Source organism: Podarcis melisellensis (genome assembly GCF_964234715.1).
Source record: "Podarcis melisellensis genome assembly, chromosome: 13".
NCBI lineage: Eukaryota > Metazoa > Chordata > Lepidosauria > Squamata > Lacertidae > Podarcis > Podarcis melisellensis.
The window spans coordinates 23,921,217-23,939,637 of record NC_138545.1 but is presented as its reverse complement, the minus strand read 5'-3'; the positions used below and the strand labels follow the sequence as shown (position 1 = coordinate 23,939,637).

Below are 18,421 nucleotides of genomic sequence, written 5' to 3'. Positions count from 1 at the left end.
GTCTCTAAAATCCCTTCCATGGGTGCGGGTTCTTTGAATGCTTACCTACATAATAAAAACATGTGTAGTAAATTATTAGCTCAGGTATCTGGGTCCAAATTTGCTATCTGCAGGGAGCGTTTTAGTAGGGGGGAGCATTAAACACCCCGCCCACCTGCATGGTTCAGTCCAAGCAGGACAGTATCATATTGCTCTACAGGCTCATCCATGCTTCTGTTTCCCTGTGATTTCTAGTCCAAGAAGTTCTTCTTTTGTCCTGCTGCTTTTCCTGGGAAAACTTGCTGTTTACTACTGAATCAGAACAAATGTCAATCAAGTTTTCTGGGGATTGTCGTTTGTTCTGATTTACAAGTAAACAGCGGGTTTCCCTGGGGAAAAACAAAAACCTATAGAACCCGTGACTGGAAATCATGACACAAACAGGAGTGTGGATGAGCCTTACCTCTTCCAAGGCCAGATACATTAAAAGAGAGCTTTGGGATCTCCTACAGGAATATTGGCAAAGTTTTTGTTTGCTTGTTATTAGACCCGTAATAAATGATTTGAAGATCAGCAAGTTAAGTTCCCTAAACTTAACACTCTCATCAAATGAACTGGCTATTCAGATGATTCCCTCACCTGAAATCTGCACCTGTACATGTCTCTCCCCGCAATTCCATTGCTTAAATAGCAGCTGTGGGGCTGAGGTGGTGGGGAAAAGATTTGGAGAAGGGCATGGTGTTAAAGGTTACATACTGCCTTTCAGAGCACCAGATGCCAGTGCTGAAAGCAAAATAAAAAGAATTAGCTAAGCATGACATGCAGATCATTGGCTTGTGGTCTTCCTTGATGCATCACATCTGGCTTGGCCACCAATTCTATGTAGCATGTACACCAGGCACAGGGAGCCTTTTGCCCTCCAGATGTTGCTGGAACTACAAATCCCATCAGCCCCAGCTAGCAATACCAATGGCCAAAGATGATGGGAACTGTAGTCCAACAGACCTGAAGGGCCATTGGTTCCTCACCCATGATGCAGACTGTGAAGATGAGCTTCAGTTTTGATGGGAAAACATAGGGGAGTGGATTTCCCCAGCCTTTCAAGGCAAAGTGGAGGTTCTAATCACCACTGAGGGTTGTGAGCAATGATCAGTTTTAGATTATTTGGTCTGGGACCAAAGTATTTACTGCCCCCTCCCAGCATATGTTCTCAAAGCCATAAGGAGGGCAGCAGAAACTTTTTGAGTTCTGTGGAAAGAAAAAAGGATCTGGGGTTTCTATAGAGTCATGGGTAAATGTGGGCAGGCAAGTCTTACCCTACACATCAGTTTCCTACATGGCCTTACCTCTCTGCCTCCCTCCCACAATATGGAGGTAATAATATATAAGAACTACCTTAGAGACTGTTGTGAAGGTAACTGAATGTGTACAAGCTAAGTCTCATAGGTGGCACCTGCAATGAAATGTTAGAGTGTGCATCCTTACCTCCCAGCCCAAGAGCTCCTGTTCAAGGTTCAGGTCAATTAAGTATTCCTTTAGGATATGGTAAACTTTAAGGGGCTCCATGCTTCCATCCAATTTCCCTTTTCCATTTGACATTCAATATTTCCAAGCATCCTCAATCTTCAGTGGGCTGGGTTGCCTGCTAATGGGGTTTTGTTTATAGTGTACTTCTGCAAACCTCAGGAAGCATGCTTGTTTGGGACTACAAACCCAGTAGCACTTACCACCAGCTTCACTACTAGGAGATGTGAATTGCTTGTGCATTTCCCCGAGGCATCCGATTGGCCAGTGCAAGATGGCGGCATGGTGAGGCTGAGCCTCAGTCTCTGTCTCCGACCCACCCTACCTGGCAACTTTGGTGTTTCATTTTCATCACAGTGTGCTGTGAACTTCCCTGTTCTGCAGAAAATGGCCCTGGCTTGTTGCATGAATGGGCCACCTTGGCCATAAGAAAAGAAGCAAAAACTCATTCGTCTAGAGACTTTATTGTTAAGAGTCAGAATTCACCATCAATGGCTCTGGGGGAGAAAAAAAAACACACAGAGCCCACACATTCTCAAATACAACAGGATCCCATTACATGATGGAGTTTAAATTCCAGTTGGAATCCATTTCAAACAATGCCCGTATATACAGGCAGCTGAACCGTTAACCCCCAGTGCCTATTCAGGTTTGCAGAATAGGTAAGGTGACTTTCTAACTGGACCATTGTCTTTTGGGTTCACAAACAACTCTTTATTCTGGGTTTCGACGAAGCGTTCTGTGCCACTCAGAAGTTTACATACTGGATACCCTCACCTACAGCTGATTCCAAGAAAATATTTTACCTTATTTGTTTTGGATTCCTTATTCTGTGAGATCAACATGGCAAACACTATCGATACATTTAGGTTTTTTTTTTTTTTAATACAGCTGATAACTTTCAGAGAACTGATACAGTTGGAATCCCGTTACAGAGTTAAGCTGACGCAAAGTTTGCTCTCCACGGCACCACAAGAGCCCTGCTCAAAGCCAGCACCCAGAACCCACTACAGTCAGCCCTTGTTGCAATAATAATAATAATAATAATAATCACAGCCGTTAACAGTCGGGAGTCTCCTCCACTCATCTCATTACACAAAGCCAGTATAACTGTAGCCTGTTGACATCTGTGCCTGGCACAGTCACAACAAAGCAATCCGGCTCAAGCCTCCAGCAAGTCTCCCCTCCCAGCATCCCCCCTGAAACATCCTGAAAAGGAACAACCCCACCCTCCCCAACCCCTAATTTTAGCTTTGCCCAGCCTCCCAAAATGCCCCAAACTGCCCAAATCACTCGCTGTCTTAGCAGGAACCGTACATGCACATCACAACGCAGCTACCATCTACAAGGGGTTTCAGGTGGGAAAGAGAATGGCTAAGGTGAGGTGTCTGCATGGGACGGGCAAGGGGAAGATGAGAAACGAAAGCGCGAGAGATGACAGGTGAGGAGGAGCGGCTGAGGGCTCCGTTTCTATTGAAGTGAGAATGGGGAAGAATAGAAGTTGTCTAGGCCCTGGAGAAGGAGCTCTAACCTCCCAAGACAGACGGAATGGACAGAAATCTCAGGAGATGAGGCGGGTAAGGAGGGCAGAGGGATGATGGGGGTGGGGTGAAGCAATTGCCACGCTGGGGGGCACTACGTCAGCATGACAGGAGCATGACAAGTCCTTCTAAGGGGGCTTGTGCGTCTCTCTTGTGAGGTCCTGCTTTTTTTGCCTACGTACACTCCGGAGGGGACAAAGAGAGAGAGAGCTAGCAAGGCAATCTGTTGCCCATCCAGGCTACTCCAAGAACGAATCACTCAGAAATCAGGGGGAGGAGGAACCATGGTTAGTTATGATCTAGACAGGAGAGAAGGAAAGAAAAAAAGAAACCCAACGCTAATCCAGACTTCCCTTATTAAGGAACCTAAGTGTGCAAAAGGAGGGAGGATCGAGGAGAAATTCAGAACAGGTGCAGGATGATCTAACAGTTTAGAAAATGTATAGTATTCCATCCATACCTCCCTAGGTGCCGAGGGGGGGGTCACTAAGGGAACCGGGGTGGGGGGGCCGACACTAGTCTTGAGGTTACGGGAGAGAAGAGGGCAGGGTTGGCGAGGGAGGGTGTGTATGTGTTGGGTGAGAAGGAAGGGTCAAGGGGAGTTAATGTTTGTTTTAAAAAGAGTACAATTGCATCCCATCTGGGCCTCCCTGGACGTTTAGTACCGTTAGGGGAGATCGTCACATGGCCCAGTGGCCGGAGTGCATTGTGGGATAGCAGAAGAAGTCCTGTTTAGAGGTGGGAGGCGGCCTCGTCCCCTGGCCTGGCGCTCAGCAGGACACCTCCATGGTGGGGGCTGGTGGCTGAGGTGCCCCCGCCTCGCTGCTCTGGGACAGCGTGCGCGAGCGGGAGCGGTTCCCGTCCCCTGAGGCGGCACTGGACAGAGAGGCGGTGCGCGAGCGGGAGAGGCGCGTCATGCAGGACGAAGCCACTGTGGGGAGGAGAAAAGAGAAACGGGCAGAGTCAGACAAAGCTCCTGCACGTAGCCAGACATAGGTCGCTCCTCCCATGTCTTGCTCCTCCAAGGCAGAGTGAGCAATCAGTGCAAGGTCAGCATAGTCTTCACATGGCCACTGCAGCTTCTAAGACACATTTGGGACTGAGCACCTTTGGGTGTGAAATACGGATCTGGAACTACCAGGGAATTGTGCAATACTTGCTGGTTTTATATATGTGTACAAGCTCAGCTTTCTTCAAATTCCCAGCACCTGTGTGCACTGAGACCCACAGAGCAAGTTAAGGGCTGACTAGGGCAGTGGGAAGTGAGAAGCATAGGCACCATCTCTGGGGGACCCTGGGTTCTGGGGCACCCACAAAATTTTCACTGTGGTTGCCCGTTGGGTCTTTTGGGGCCTATCGCAGCCACAGGAGGGTGTGATGGGGCCCGTTGAGTCATGTACGCCTCACAATGTGTGATGTCACACACGTGACATCACGCACGCACACCAGGCACCCCCAATGTGAGGCAGAACCCACTGCAACTGGGCGGGGGAAGGGAGAAGGACCTTAAGGCAGACTCCTCTGGAGAAGGCTCATGCAGCAGATTTCAGATCATGTGAATAACTTGCATAAGTCATCAACAAGGCCTGTGGTCCTGCTCCCTCCATCACTTATTGCCATTTTGCATTTTATCCCTTCTCCAAAACAAAGCCATGCATCATCACCACTTTCTTTCCCCCACCCCCAAATATTTTGCACAGTCAAAGCCCAGATTGGGGTGCAAATTGATTGAATTTGTACATAATTAGGTCATTTGCATAACATGCTGATAATGTGAGCAATTTTGTTTTGGAATGCAAACTTAGGGTTTGCATGGTGCAGAACTGCGGCAGTCCTTGTTGTCTGATAGTGTCATACAGCGTACGACATTATACAAAGGCACATCACCAGCCTTATTGACTTAGGTGCATGACAGAAATCTAAATAAACTAAATTTTGCTTTCTCATCGTCACAGCAAACAGTGTGTCCTAACTGGAGGTGGTGTAAGTGTGAGTTTTAGAGAACACAGGAGTGAGGAAGTCACAAGGGAAGGTGTGCAGGCAAGTTGGGGATAGAGTGTGTCAAAGGGTTATAGGTGGTTGGGTGGAAATACCATAGAAGGTACCTGACCCCTGACTCAGTTTCTTGTCCAGTACATAAGGGACTGAGGAGAAACAGGAAAATATACCTCAGTCTACAAAGAAAAGAACCTCCCCCCCCCGGGACAAGAATTCACCGCTGGCTACTTTTCAAGGGTTTTGGTCAGAACTGGCACTGGCTTCAGTTTCCGGACACCCCTAGTTCCCAGGCAACTTAATCTAAGAGGCCCCCAGGAATGTCACAAGAAGGAGAATGTCAGCTGGGGAAGGATGGAGGGAACATGGTGCTTGGAAAGATACAGATCCCTTCATTGTTGCAAGGGGCTATGGGGAGCACTGTAACTGGGTGCAGGGCCCAGTCAAGGTGGAGACAGTGAACAGGGTCTTCAGATGCTCACAAAGGAATTCTGAGAAATCTCTGCTCTGGCTCAAACATTCCCAGTAATGCATGCCCTCTGAGGGATGTATGGGGGAGGGGGCAGAAGGTCTAGGATCCAATACTCACTGTATCCCATGCCTTGTACGAAGTACTTGAAAGCCTCAGTCAGTTTACCAGGCTGAAGGACGGAAGAGAGGGAAGAGAGAGAGCGCCAAGGAAAACATCAGAGGTGTGCTAACATCAAGGTGGAAACATAGCCAGCCAATCCTTTTTTGCATCATATTTGTAATCTTGCCTCCTTCTTTATAAGGTAACCACTCCACACCAATGCTTGGGGTTGGAGGCAGAAGAACCCACAATAAGTTGGAAAATGTCTGGCATGTTAACCTCTTCAAGTTAAAAGCAAAAATTGGACATAAGTTTAGTCACATTTTGGGAAGGGGTCTATGCCCAGTTTCAGGACAAAGACAATTTTTCTATGAATGTTGAATTTTATTTTTTCTTATCCCCAAAAGTCTGATATTCTGTGGAAGCAGGTTTCTTGTACAAGATCTGCCAATCAATTGTAATTGATTGATCCTACTAGAAAACAGCAACAGTCCAGAAGCACCCACAGGTATATATTTGCAAATTATTGGGACCTTGAAAACTTTTGTGAGATGCATTTGGAACTGGAGAAACAGCAGCAGGGAAGGAGAAAGTAAGTGCTTGCTTTCCTAACTCTAAACCACCCCTTCCCAAAGTGACTTTTCTATTTAAATCAAAGAAGCGTGCACAAACTTTTGAAGCATGTCCTAGCAGAAGGTACAATGCACTGAGGAACATGAGGGATGGTTTAACTAAGTGCAGCAGAATGGACAGAATCCAGTCCTGCCCCCAACCCTCCCACCAGTCGTGCCAGCCTGTCTCACCTGGGTCAACTGTGGTTGTCCTCCAGAATCTGCCATCTGAAAGAAACAAAGAGAAACCTAAATGGGGAGCAACTGTCTACAGGCTGGAGAATATGCAAGACTAAGGAGGAAGACCTGGCCATCTCTCTTAAGTGGCCGCCTCCCACTCTCAACGATTCTCTGCAAAGCACAGGTTGTTGTTCAGTGACAGCAGAGGATGAGGAAAAGTTGAATTTGATTTGTATGTGTGCGTGGGAACCTGAGCTGATTTCTGTATAAACATGAATAGACACACCAAAGCTTTGACACCAGTGGAACCTCAGTCGCAATCTACCTGTGCCCTGCCTCCTAGCACAGAGAATCTGTGTTCAGAAAAATCCTGCCCCTCCCCAAAAGGAAACCTTAAGAAAGCATTTATGCATTCATCCTTCAAAGTTTTAAAGTTATATAAACAAAGAAGTAGCTGTGGTGTGTGGTGTGTGGGAGGCAGCAAAAAAGATTTAGGCAAACTTTAGGAATCTCAAAAGTGATGTTATGGGGATGGTAGACCAGCCCTGAAAAGACAGAGGTAGAGGAAGTGGGAGGTGTGGGGAGACAAAATGGTCATAGAAGAAACATGGAGCAACCAGGTTTTTAGCACTGAATTTCATGGGTATTCTTAATAGATTATATTGCTTTATGTAAGGTGCTTAGAGGTTTGTGTTGGTGATTGTATATAAGTCTAGCCTAATAAAATAACAAATGGGAGAAGGGATGATAGAATATTTGATTTCTGCACTTCTTGCCTGTAAAATCTATGAAGATGACCAAATCGGATTGGTGACTTGTATTATCTGAAAATTTCCAGGCAGGACTTCTGAATGGTAACTGGCCTACCTTTTGGCAGATTCAAACAAGTTATTAACAGAGATTGTGGCTAGCTTTCTCTTTCTGACTACAAAGCATGAAAAGAAATCTTTCCTGATCAAACCTATCCTGTATGGCTGCTGTTCTCATGCGTTACAGTTTTTAATCTGGTTATGTTATTTATTTTGTTCGGCTCACGTTTAAGCTCCATATTTTAAGGTATCATGTTGTAGATCTCATTTTAGACATTCCTGCTATTTTATATCCTTTATGCATTGCAACCCATTGTAATGTATTTTGAATGTTATGCTATGTATCGCTGTTGGCTTAATTTTGTTCAGGTCTACGAAATAACAAAGGTACAGCAGCAAAGTTAATGGAAGCCGAAAGCTAGACTGGCATTCTCTGCAGTAGCCTTGAGAGGCATTGCTTACCTTAAGGAAAGAGGTCTGGGTAGGGTCCAGTTTGGAATTGCACTCCACCTGGCAGGAGAGATAATGGCAGAGTGAGCATAAAGAGCAGAGCCAAAGTGAGACAATAGGTATCTTAGTTCCTGTCAAAACCAGAAAGTAGAGGATGGGTGGAAGGTCCAATGGCTCCATAGTCTTTTGCTGTGGAATTTTTGAGAAGATATATGGCACTATCACTCACCACTGCATCTTCATGAGGGGCCTGGTCTCCCACCACCAGCATCACAGGACACCTGGCAATGTGAAGAAGAAGAAAAATGTGTCAGAAAGTTAAAGCTGCTGTAAAGGTTGCAACTCAGCTTACTTGGGTCTTGCAAACAGGTGAGTTGGGGCATCAAGAGCCCTACTCTATGTTTCATGAAAAGCTAGACAGCCATGGTGATTCGGGGGGGGGGGCAAACCACAGTATGGTAGTACTTTTATTAGGACCAAGAAAATGTCAAAAAAATAGCAAGCAAGCTTTTGAGTTTTCCACCAATCTTGAGCAAGCTAAGCAGGATGGGGGAGCAAAGAAGAGAAGAAATGTTTGCAGGTTGAAACAGTCTGAAGATGGGAATCCAGGAGTCTGGGCCCTTGCAGACTCCTGCTATTTTCAGGTGGGATGCAGTCACAGAGTGGCAAATTCAGGTTGTGCAATCAAAGCCGATAGGGCACTTTTTTTGCACAACGAACTCTGGGATGGGAAAATAGACTTGAAGTATCAGATCACATTTGCTTCCTGCAACACCACACCCCATGATGTCCCCACAAACAAATAAAAACGGATGGTCATTAAGCAGGCTGCCCGGAAGCGGCCTACAGGCTACAACAGCCTCCTGCAGCCTAGTACTCTCCAGATGTCTTGGATGGCTGCGCTGGCTGGGGCTGATGGGAATTGTAGTCCAAAACATCTGAAGGGCTCCTGAGGTCTCTGGGTTGGGAAGGGCTGTGTTATACTGACCACAGGAGAGCAGCTGTACTGCCGGAGAACTCTGAAAACTCCTCTCTTCCACACAGGCAGAAAAAGGCAGAGGACAGAAACTGCAGAGTGAAGGAGTAGCTGTTGGCTGCCTCCGCCCCCGCCCCCGCCCTTGCCCCAAGTGACTAATTTTTCCCAGGCACTCAGAGGAAGAGAAGTCGGGGAAATTTGCTGTTAAGAAAGAAAAACAAATAAGAGGAGATAAACAAGAGGGGGGGGGGGACAGCCAATGATTCCTCCTCCACTCCAATTGATCTCTATCACTTCCCACTCTCTCTGACTCTTGGTGCAGGAGCCATTAGAAATCACAACAAACAGATCTCTCATGTGGTCAATGTAACATGTAGTTATGCTCTCAGGTACTGCTGGTGATATGTCAGGCCTTTCTGGGTGGTGGGGACAGCAGGAATCCTTGCCTCGGTGTCAATCCAGGGCATGTCTATCCTGGAAGTTTGTGGAAAAGGGGACCTGGCAATCAGCTACACACTCTTGCACACTGCATCAGCTCAGACCCAGCCATTTTGTTTGGGGTGCAGAGGTGCTTCCTAAGGTTGCTTAGCAACCACAGTACACTACTGATACCCTCCTGTCTCAGGGTCAGCTCAGCCCTAGAGGCCATACAGACCATTTTGGGTGGGTGGAGAGTGGTGTCAAACTTCGAGAGCCACAGTTTTACTGTCAAAAACCCTCAAGGGAGGAGCACACTACCCGCCACCCTGCAAACATTTGAGGAAGCAGGGCAGCCGCCATTTTCCCAGTAGCAGCTCCATCTCCTCACTCCATCCAATTGTGAACCAGGGGTACAAGACTGCAATTGGGAAGACCCTTAAGGAAGGACCGTAATCTCCCTGCATATAAGGTGTCAATATTGAGAACAGCAAAATTATAATTACTGATTATTATTCATTATTGTTGTACTATGTATTTTGGGTCTACAGACTGCAATAAGGCTGTGTGTGAATTTTTCTTTTGCCTGGAGAAGCAATATAGCTTGAGCCAGCCCAGGCCCCTCATGAAACCTGGCACAAGAACCAAGGCCTATATCCAAATTCCACAGAGATGGAAGTCCTCCTTCCCATTAACTTCCCATTCCAGCAGAGTTTTGCTGTTATAAAAGGGTGTGCAGCTGAATTTTGTGTCAATTCAGGGCGTTGGTTTCTTTTTGAAAATAAAATAGCTCAACCAAAAGAACAGCTCGTGGTTCCTCAAAGGAGCAAGTGTACAAGAATGGGAAACTCATGAAGATGAGCACACACACAAAAAATCAGGGTTATAAACAGCTTTTTCTGGGTCCCTCAGAAGAACATAGTCAGGGACCCTCCTTTTTATTGTGAATTCATGATGATGGTGGGGAAGTTATATGTGATTCCATTTTCATTACTGTTTGTGCCTACAAGTTGCAAGGTGGACATACTGCTTCATTTCCAATTGGTGCATGCCCTGTGACTTCCTGCTGAAATCCTTTAACTCTTTATACTCAGATTTTCCACTTTATTCTCCCCCCCTTTCACTGCCCTATAGCATAAGAGTGCCCCACCAAACAGCAATGCCATAACATCGGGAATGCACTGCAGAATAACTTATCAATGTGTGGACCTCTGGTATATATTCACCACTATTGCACTATTATTGTGCCAATGACATACAGACATTTAGGAAGCTTCCTTGTACTGAGTCAGACCATTGACCCATCTAGTTCAATCCTGTCTACACTGACTGGCAGTGCCTGTCTAGCCCTACCAGGAGATGCCAGGGACTGAACTTAGGATTTTATGCATGCAAGACTTTACCACTGAGTTATAGCCCTTCCCAGTGGCAAAATGCACCTTGGGGAATCTGGAGGCGCCCCCCAGTGGCCCTTCTGTGTAGCCCCTGCTTGATGCCTGCAGAATTGGCTCCATTTTCCTCACTGGTGTGCCCAGAAAGCTGGCAAGTGAGCACGTGACAGTAGCGAGGATTTTTGGGGTGGCTGTTACTGGGGTCTTGACAGATGCCCATGGACACTGACCCACTAAGTTGGGATCAGTGAAAACAAGAAGGAACAAAAACTGCAATGCAAAGATTGCCTTCGTTCAGACACAACGTAAGAAATTGATATTTTTAGCATCTCTCTTTCCACATCCCTCTTGCCACCCCTGGGAGTTATTCACAAGGTCACACCTTTTATTTTCGATTAATTAATCATGCAAGCCGGTCCCTGAAGTTTCAGAGTGAAGAAAATAAAAGAATTGCTGGGAAAACAGAGCAAGCTTGTCACTAATTAATCTAAAATAAGATTAATGAGGATGAGAAGCAATGTAGGAATAGGTTGGAAGGCACTGACGCATCTTAAAAAATTCTGCTCTTCCAGCTTTTCCTCCTAGAGATTCTAAAGTACTTATATATGTTTGAATGCAGAAGTGCTTTAAAAGCACAGTCATACCTTGTTTTGCGATCGGGATCCATTCTGGAGCCCCGGTCGCTAGCCGAAAAGGACGCAGGGCAAAGCGCCGTGTCTACGCGCGTACACGGAGCGGTTTGGGCTTCTGCGCATGCGTGAAGTGCAATTTATCGCTTCTGTGCATGCACGAGCAGCAAACCCGGAAGTAACCCGTTCCGGTACTTCCGGGTTTGCAGCAGACATTTGCTGGAATGGACGCTAGACGAGGCGGATGTTCACGGAGGTATTACTGTATATAAATAATTGCTAATTTTCAACTTGCCACTGTTCCTATGCCTTTAAGCAATGCTTAATCTGCAGGCTTTAGGTAATAAATTTCATATCCAGTTTCATGAATAGCTGCACTGCTAGCACCCCAAGCCGCTGTTCAAAGGCACAAGAGCAGGCCAGACCAGTTTTCCTGTTCGGCTGGCAACCCTCTTAATGTGCATCTTTTTCAGTGCTGTGTTAGGACGAACTGTGCATCAAGTGTCAACCCGAGCCCCTAATCTGTTTTTAAAAAACCAATTTTAAAAAACCAGTTTGCTACTGACAGCATGTGATCCCTCCCAGAAGCAAAGGTGGCAACTTGAGGACACAAATGTGTGAAAGAAAATGCAGGGGCTGGCTGGCACTCACTTGAAAGTGATGTCTCCTCCGCGCTCCAAGCTCAGGTCTCTGCGGCTGTAAGGGGGGAAAGAAGGGAATTGTAAGCTTATTTTTTCCAGCCTCCTAAACAAAGACCTCCTTATGCAACCCGCTCCCTGCCCCTGCATACCAATACCATCACTAGACTCTCCATATGCTGGTCTCCCTTGTTATATAACTCTAGGTCTAAGAGTTGCCAACCCCTAACACTTCAAAAAAGTGCTCCTCTGTCTTGATCACTGTGGCCACTCCAAACATATCCTCTCCATACAATTGTTGAAGGCACATAAATATCCTTCTAACCCAGAGGTTGGCAACCTTGCCAACTTTCAGGACCAAGCGTACTGGTCAAATACAAAGAAAACAAAACAATCCCAGCACAATCAGTCTGAATTCTGCAGCCAATATACATCCTACACCAAGCAGAGCATAATTCTCTAACCTGATGACAATTTGCATCATCCTCTTATTTTGCATTGTTCAGTCACAACTCTTTTAAAAAGTTTGCATCATTGAGGATATGATCCTGATGTTTACTCCTGGGGAGGAAGGGGCAAGGAGAATCACAACTACTTGCCTTTTCCATCTCCTTCTGCCAGTGGAGAGGAACACTGCTCTCAGTAGAAGCCCTGAGCTTTGCTCAACGGGTGGGAAGTTGCCACTGGGGCATTTTGGGGTGGCATGCTGAAGCCTTGACTCTCTTGTCACATTCACATCATGCATTCAAAATACATTTAAAGTGAATGGTTCCCCCCAAAGAATCCTGGAAACTTTAGTTCACATCTCTCAAAGATACAATTTCCAGCACCCTTAACCATCTACAGTTCCCACGATTCTTTAGTGGAAGCCATGTGTTTTAAAACAGTGTCCTCTTTTCCCAGGACACACCTTCTTTTTCAGGGGTAAGATTTGGGGCAAATTGCATTCATTTGCTTTGAATGTCTGTCATAGGATCCTCTTTTTTGCTCTTCAAAATATGCCATCCCTAATATATACTATATTGGACCCCTCAGCTGCATTTGCCTGGAGCTAGCCCAGGGGAAAGAAAAAAACAACACATAATTCCCACCTTATATCCTGGCTTGCAGGGCTTTAGAAGTGGGATTGCTTTGCCTTTCTGTTTTTACTAGTCATATGGCGAAGCAAAGAAGTATGCAAGCCATACCCTAATGTCTGGAAATCTTATTCTGCCACTCATCCTGCACCTGAGATTTGTCTTTGGCATTGCCAACAGACCTTCCAACATTTTCTTGCAGCCATGAGGCCTGGAAACATGCTTCTTCCTTTTTCTTTTTATAAATAAAGTTAAGATTCTCTGAATATTGAATTCTACCACCAATATAACATCCTGCATTTCCCCCCCTTGGAAGTGCTGCAGAATCCCAGCACACACACACACACACACACACACACACACACACACACATACACACACACACACACACACACACACATTCCTCCCTGTGTCTCATCCCTTTCTCTGGGCCAACCAAATGGTGCAGTGACTAAACAACTGCAGTTATTATTTATCATTATCCCATCTTTTCACAACCATGCACAAGGCAGCTTACGTATGAAATAATACAAAGGCTTCAGTCATCTGCCTTTTAACTTGAAGAGTCCATCAGTTCATTGATTTACGTTTAAATAATACACACCAGCATATTGTCAAAACCTTTAATCAGAGCAGCCTTTCTGAGAAGCATGAGGTTAAATTTATGAGTGAGCAAAAAACACACACACACACACAAAAAAGCAGCAAATTCATTAGTATGGCAACTCCTTAAACTGTGTTCCATGAGAGGAAATGAGGATTGAAGGACATTAATAAGGGTTTCCGTGAACCTAAACCATCTACCCAGGCCCAGGTTCAGCAAGTGGCTCCTTTCAGCTCTGGTACACCAGCAGAACACAACTTACATTTAAATTAAAACATGTGAGTTCCCTCAAAGAACCCTGAGAACTATAGTTTTTTGAGGGTGCTGGGAACTGTAGTTCTGTGCAGGGTAAATTACAGTTTGCAGGATTCTTTGGGTAAAACCACATGCTTGATATATGCTGTTAAGTGTATGGTGTGTACACAACATCACTGTGGGTGCCTGTTTTTAGCCCTCTTTAGACTAACACTCATATTGACACCAGACGGTGGCTGTGTTTTTTCCAAACTCTTTTTACAGTGCCCTGGAACTTAAGTTATGGTGAAATAAAAAACAGGGTCGTTATCCAGAACTACAAAATTAGCCATACAGAGGGCCTATCCCCAAGACCCTGTAGGAGTGGAACGGGTCCAGAGGGCACTTCTCCAAGGGCTCATTCAACTTTGGAAACAGCCACCCTGTTCCAATCCATTTCAGCTGGAGACAGGCGAATCTATTGTGATTCTGCATTGAGTCTGAATGGATGTTCGGCTATTCCCCAAAGGAGAGATGCAGCAGAACCACCCATTTCATCCTTGCATGAGTCACACTGCCCTGGGCTTGCTGCCTTCCAGTCAGGAGACATCCTCAGAGCAGTGAGCCGTGTGGTAACACACAGGGTGTGCTTCTCTAAAGGCAAGTAGTTCTTTCAATAGAAAAAGCAAGCAGTTAATACAGAACAGAAAACCCGTAGCTGTCAGAAGTCCGAGGAAAGCCTGTGTGGGAATCAAAGAGCATTTCAGTCACAGGGGGCCTTGCCATTAGGCAGAATGAGGCAATTGCTTCAGGCGGTAAGTGCTGGTGGGGGAGAATTATCATTCTGAGCACCCCCTGGTTGTACCCTTCTGTCACTTGCTATGCAGCCAGTGCTGTGCAGCCACAATGAGCCTGCTGTCCTCAGTCCTTAGCACAGTTAGAAGTGCTAAGCAAAATTGAACAGCCAGCCCAGTTAACCTCTGTATGTGGAATTGTGTGTGCATGCAAATGTCTTGTGCCAGTCCTGGTTCCAGTTATTTATTTAGATACCTTAATATTTATATCCCTGCCAACTACCTAACATTGCTAAACTCTAGTCTGCTGGAGAACTAGAGGCCACCAGGGCTTGAGCAGGGAACCTGCACCTATGTTATTATTGTTATTATTATCATCTACAACTTTGTTGTTGTTGTTGTTCATTTCATTTCTATGCTACTTTATATTTTTAAGAAAAACACCACAAAGCGCTTTACAACCCAAATTAAAACATCGCATGAAACATTCCAAAATCAAGCATTGCATAAGAAGATAAAATATAGAATAGATGTTCAAAGCAACATAATTGACAAGAAAATAAAATGTCTCTTAAAATTCAAAAGAAGACACTACAGAGGGAACATATTCCTGCGCAGTAAAATCTTATTGGTGTCTGGACTAGCCCTGCCTACCCAGGCTGGCCACTGGATGTACCTAGGCAGGAAGAGGTCTAATAAAAGACTTCCTGCTTAGTCTGGATCTGTTTCTTGCACAACAACTATCTTTCTTGCTCTGGCTTGCTGCTGCCAACACAACCGTGACATGCCCTCACGCTGGTCTTTGATGCTGTGTCCCCACCCAGGTAAGTCCTGCCCACACACCCACCTGTTGTAGCTGCTCCAGTAGAGCTGGATATTGGGCAAATTGGTTGCATGACTCAGGACATGCCGCTGTTGTTGCACCAGCTCAGTGTTCTTGGACAGTTCCTCCTGTGGAAGAACATAAACGGGGCGTTAATGCAATATCCTAATCCCACTCAATTAAGACATGCCGTAATTAGTACATGGAAATGCTTATTTCTGTGCTATGAAAAGCTCTGCTATCTGATCCGAACAGTAACAAGAACAGGCCAAGATATTTTCTTCGGCAAGTTTGGCAACCCCAATCACTTCTCTCAAATGTAAATTACATTATTATTATTTTGCAAAAATGCAAAGAATGCCAAACATCCCCTCCCCCTAAAAATACACTGGCCTGTCATCAAATCCCCACTATTTTTTTTTAAGATGCATAATTGGATACCAACTCCAGCCATCCCTTGTTTAGAGAAAGCAAAACCATCTTCATTCATTTTCATCAAATTTGCAAAACAGGCCGTGCTCTGGCCCTCGAGTTTAGATGGTGATTGTTGAGGTAACCGAAGCTGACATTGTGATGTGTCTCTCTTCTTCCCCTTGTTCTCCAGTCATGATTCTGAACATCCAAGGTTGCTAATCCTGGCAAAACTGAGAAATGTGTGTGTCTCACTCACAGGGCTAGCCAATGCTGAATCCCAGTTCAGTTGGGACTGCTGTGACATGGATAACACAGAGTCCCTGAGTACTTCACTCAAACAAGGGAACTATACTGGCATTTCCCCACATAGTGGCTCAATATTATTATTCTCTATTATATTTAAATCCTGCCCTCTTTCCCGAAGGAGCCCAGGGTGGCAAACAATAAGTGACAAAACAAGAAAAATGTCTTTAAAAGCATCTTAAGAAATCATGAGGTAAAGTGAAGTGGTAGGCAGATGGCTTTTGGAGACAGCTTATCCACTGAGGCAGGGTCAAGTGGGAAGTTCTCCTGAGCAAGCCCTATTGAGAAGAGTGAGGGCTACCCAAGAGTGCCCACCCTTCATTTGAATGGATCTTTTTCAAAAGAACAGAGGACATTCCATATTTTCTATCCCTTCTGCACACTTATGTCCAGGCAGAAGCTATTCTCTTTCTACAGTTCTGTGTACCCTTTCCATCTTTCTTTCCTCTGTTGTTTTCTCCATATTTTAGAAATTTAGATTTTACTTAGTTCCAGGTTTTTGGTCATAATGCTTTAAAAAAACCCCAGTTTGATAGCATTGATTCCCCACCCCTAACTGTAGAATTATTACCAATATACCAGTCAACCTGAATACAAATGGAGTGGTGGTGGTACCCAACATTTACATGTTGGAACAAAATAAATATATGTTGGCCTTAGGTTCACTGAATAGGTCTGGCAAGGCTTTTTTTTTTAAAAAAGATGGGGATTTCTTCTTTTGTTTTATTACTCTGTAAAGTGACATGCACAACAGTTATACGTGCAATTACTTTTGTTATTAAAATAAACACACCTGCATAAAACTCACAAATATTACAGTCAGTGAGGGTAATTGGGGAAATGCAAGCACTATAGAAAAATTACATAGTTTGGAATAAGATGTAGGGTAAAGCACAACCATATAATTTCCTGGTAATTTTGCAAAAGGGAGAGAAAATAGTTGGATAGAGAATGTTGGAACATTGATGATGGAATACCTTCTGTACTGATGTGTGACTGTTGCTGACATGATTTGCAGTGCCAGGTTGAAATTTTATTTTACTGTATTTACCAAGCCATTTTAACAGTTCTCATTGATTAGTCTGCCTTATTGTTTTAGCTGCTTCTATACTGACTCCATGAAGATGTCTTGTTGTTTTATTTATGTTATAAAGGTAGCCAATTTTAACCATGCTTATTATATACTGATAAAGAGCTATCTATACAAATACGTGGTAATGTACATATAGCAAAAAGTGGGGGTGGGGAAGTATGAAGTAAAGATAAAAAAGACAGTGTTTTTTTAAATCAATAATAATAATAAATCCATAAAGTTCTAAATCCATGAATTTTAAAGAATGGTTTCAGCTTGGTCCCACACCAACTTTCACCAATCTGCTGAGCTCCAAAGGTTTTGGGTTACAGGTCCAACCCACTCCAGTCAGCATGATTATGCTGACTGAGGCTGATAGGACTTGCAGTTCAAATAATCTGGACGGTACCAGGTTGGCGAAGGCTCTCACATCACTAGAGAGCACCTTCTCAGATGGGGGGGGGGGTATCCCTGGTCCATTCTATCTCCGACACACTGCTCCATGCACCAACTACTGTCGCCCTTCTCCCCTCCTGCACATGCTTACCTGGCTGAAGAGATGTTGCAGAATCATCTCAGAGTTGGAGGATGTGAGGCCAGTCAGCTGAAGAGAGAAACAGAATGAGATCAGAGGAGATGGAAAAGACACTGGTTTGAATGGGCCAGATTGGCACCTGCATGAGGATTATGGGGATTGGCTTATTCCCCAGAGGGAAAGCAGAGATCTCTGAGAATCTATTGCCTTCCAGAGCACAGCCTGTACTCAAACGCTAAAATCTCTTTTCAGTACCAGGGCTTCATCCTGGAACATGCAAAGAAATCAGAATTAAGTGCTTCTGAGAATATGCAGAATGCATTTTATTCCACTGCTGAATTACTGTATCCCACCTCTAAAAGACATCAAGATAATGTGAGATGTGTTATGTATTCCGTGGTCTGTGTTTGCCTGAGCTTGAGTCTGGACTAAGGATTCTGAGCTCCTGTGTTTTGATTCGATACATGATGTCTAATCATAGAATATTTCAGGATTTGGGCCTCTGCCATTGGCCCTTGAACTCTGAGTCATGATTTGCAGCTTGGAAGTTTAGATAGCCAATCACGTTGGGAGTGGAAGTGGCCCAGACTATCAGGAATGTACATAAGCAGTTGCTTTGCCCGTTTCCCAGTTATGTAGTTCAATAAAGGTTCTTGCTGTTTTCGCTGTGTCTTGCCTCGTGGGAACCCACCTACACATCAAGAAGGATAACTTTTATGTAAGTCACAGCCCTTGAATTTTTTTCCTTCAGAAATTGGCCTTTACCCTTCCTATCTCCTAAGTTCCCAGAGCCAAAAATTGGGATAGAGGAGGCTCACTAGAAAGCTTAGCCAGGTGGTGCTACCTGGCCACAAT

General features: G+C 44.9%; 1 protein-coding gene across 6 annotated transcripts in view; it reads right to left on the bottom strand.

The window, feature by feature from the left end:
- Nucleotides 1-1,948: 1,948 nt before the first annotated feature.
- NDRG2 (NDRG family member 2) overlaps nucleotides 1,949-18,421 on the bottom strand; it is a 39,940-nt gene continuing 23,467 nt past the window's right edge. For 4 of the 6 annotated variants that reach the window (XM_081885495.1, XM_081885497.1, XM_081885496.1 and 1 more), the window contains 9 exons: nucleotides 17,579-17,635; nucleotides 15,267-15,370; nucleotides 11,725-11,769; nucleotides 7,890-7,941; nucleotides 7,673-7,720; nucleotides 6,414-6,449; nucleotides 5,629-5,680; nucleotides 5,155-5,188; nucleotides 1,949-3,975 (listed from right to left, as the gene is read on the bottom strand). In XM_081885495.1, the coding sequence (XP_081741621.1) occupies nucleotides 3,777-3,975; nucleotides 5,155-5,188; nucleotides 5,629-5,680; nucleotides 6,414-6,449; nucleotides 7,673-7,720; nucleotides 7,890-7,941; nucleotides 11,725-11,769; nucleotides 15,267-15,370; nucleotides 17,579-17,635 (627 nt within the window). In that variant the 3' untranslated portion in view covers nucleotides 1,949-3,776. The remainder of the gene's footprint in view (nucleotides 3,976-5,154; nucleotides 5,189-5,628; nucleotides 5,681-6,413; nucleotides 6,450-7,672; nucleotides 7,721-7,889; nucleotides 7,942-11,724; nucleotides 11,770-15,266; nucleotides 15,371-17,578; nucleotides 17,636-18,421) is intronic. The other 2 variants (XM_081885499.1, XM_081885500.1) reach the window with 1 other exon arrangement.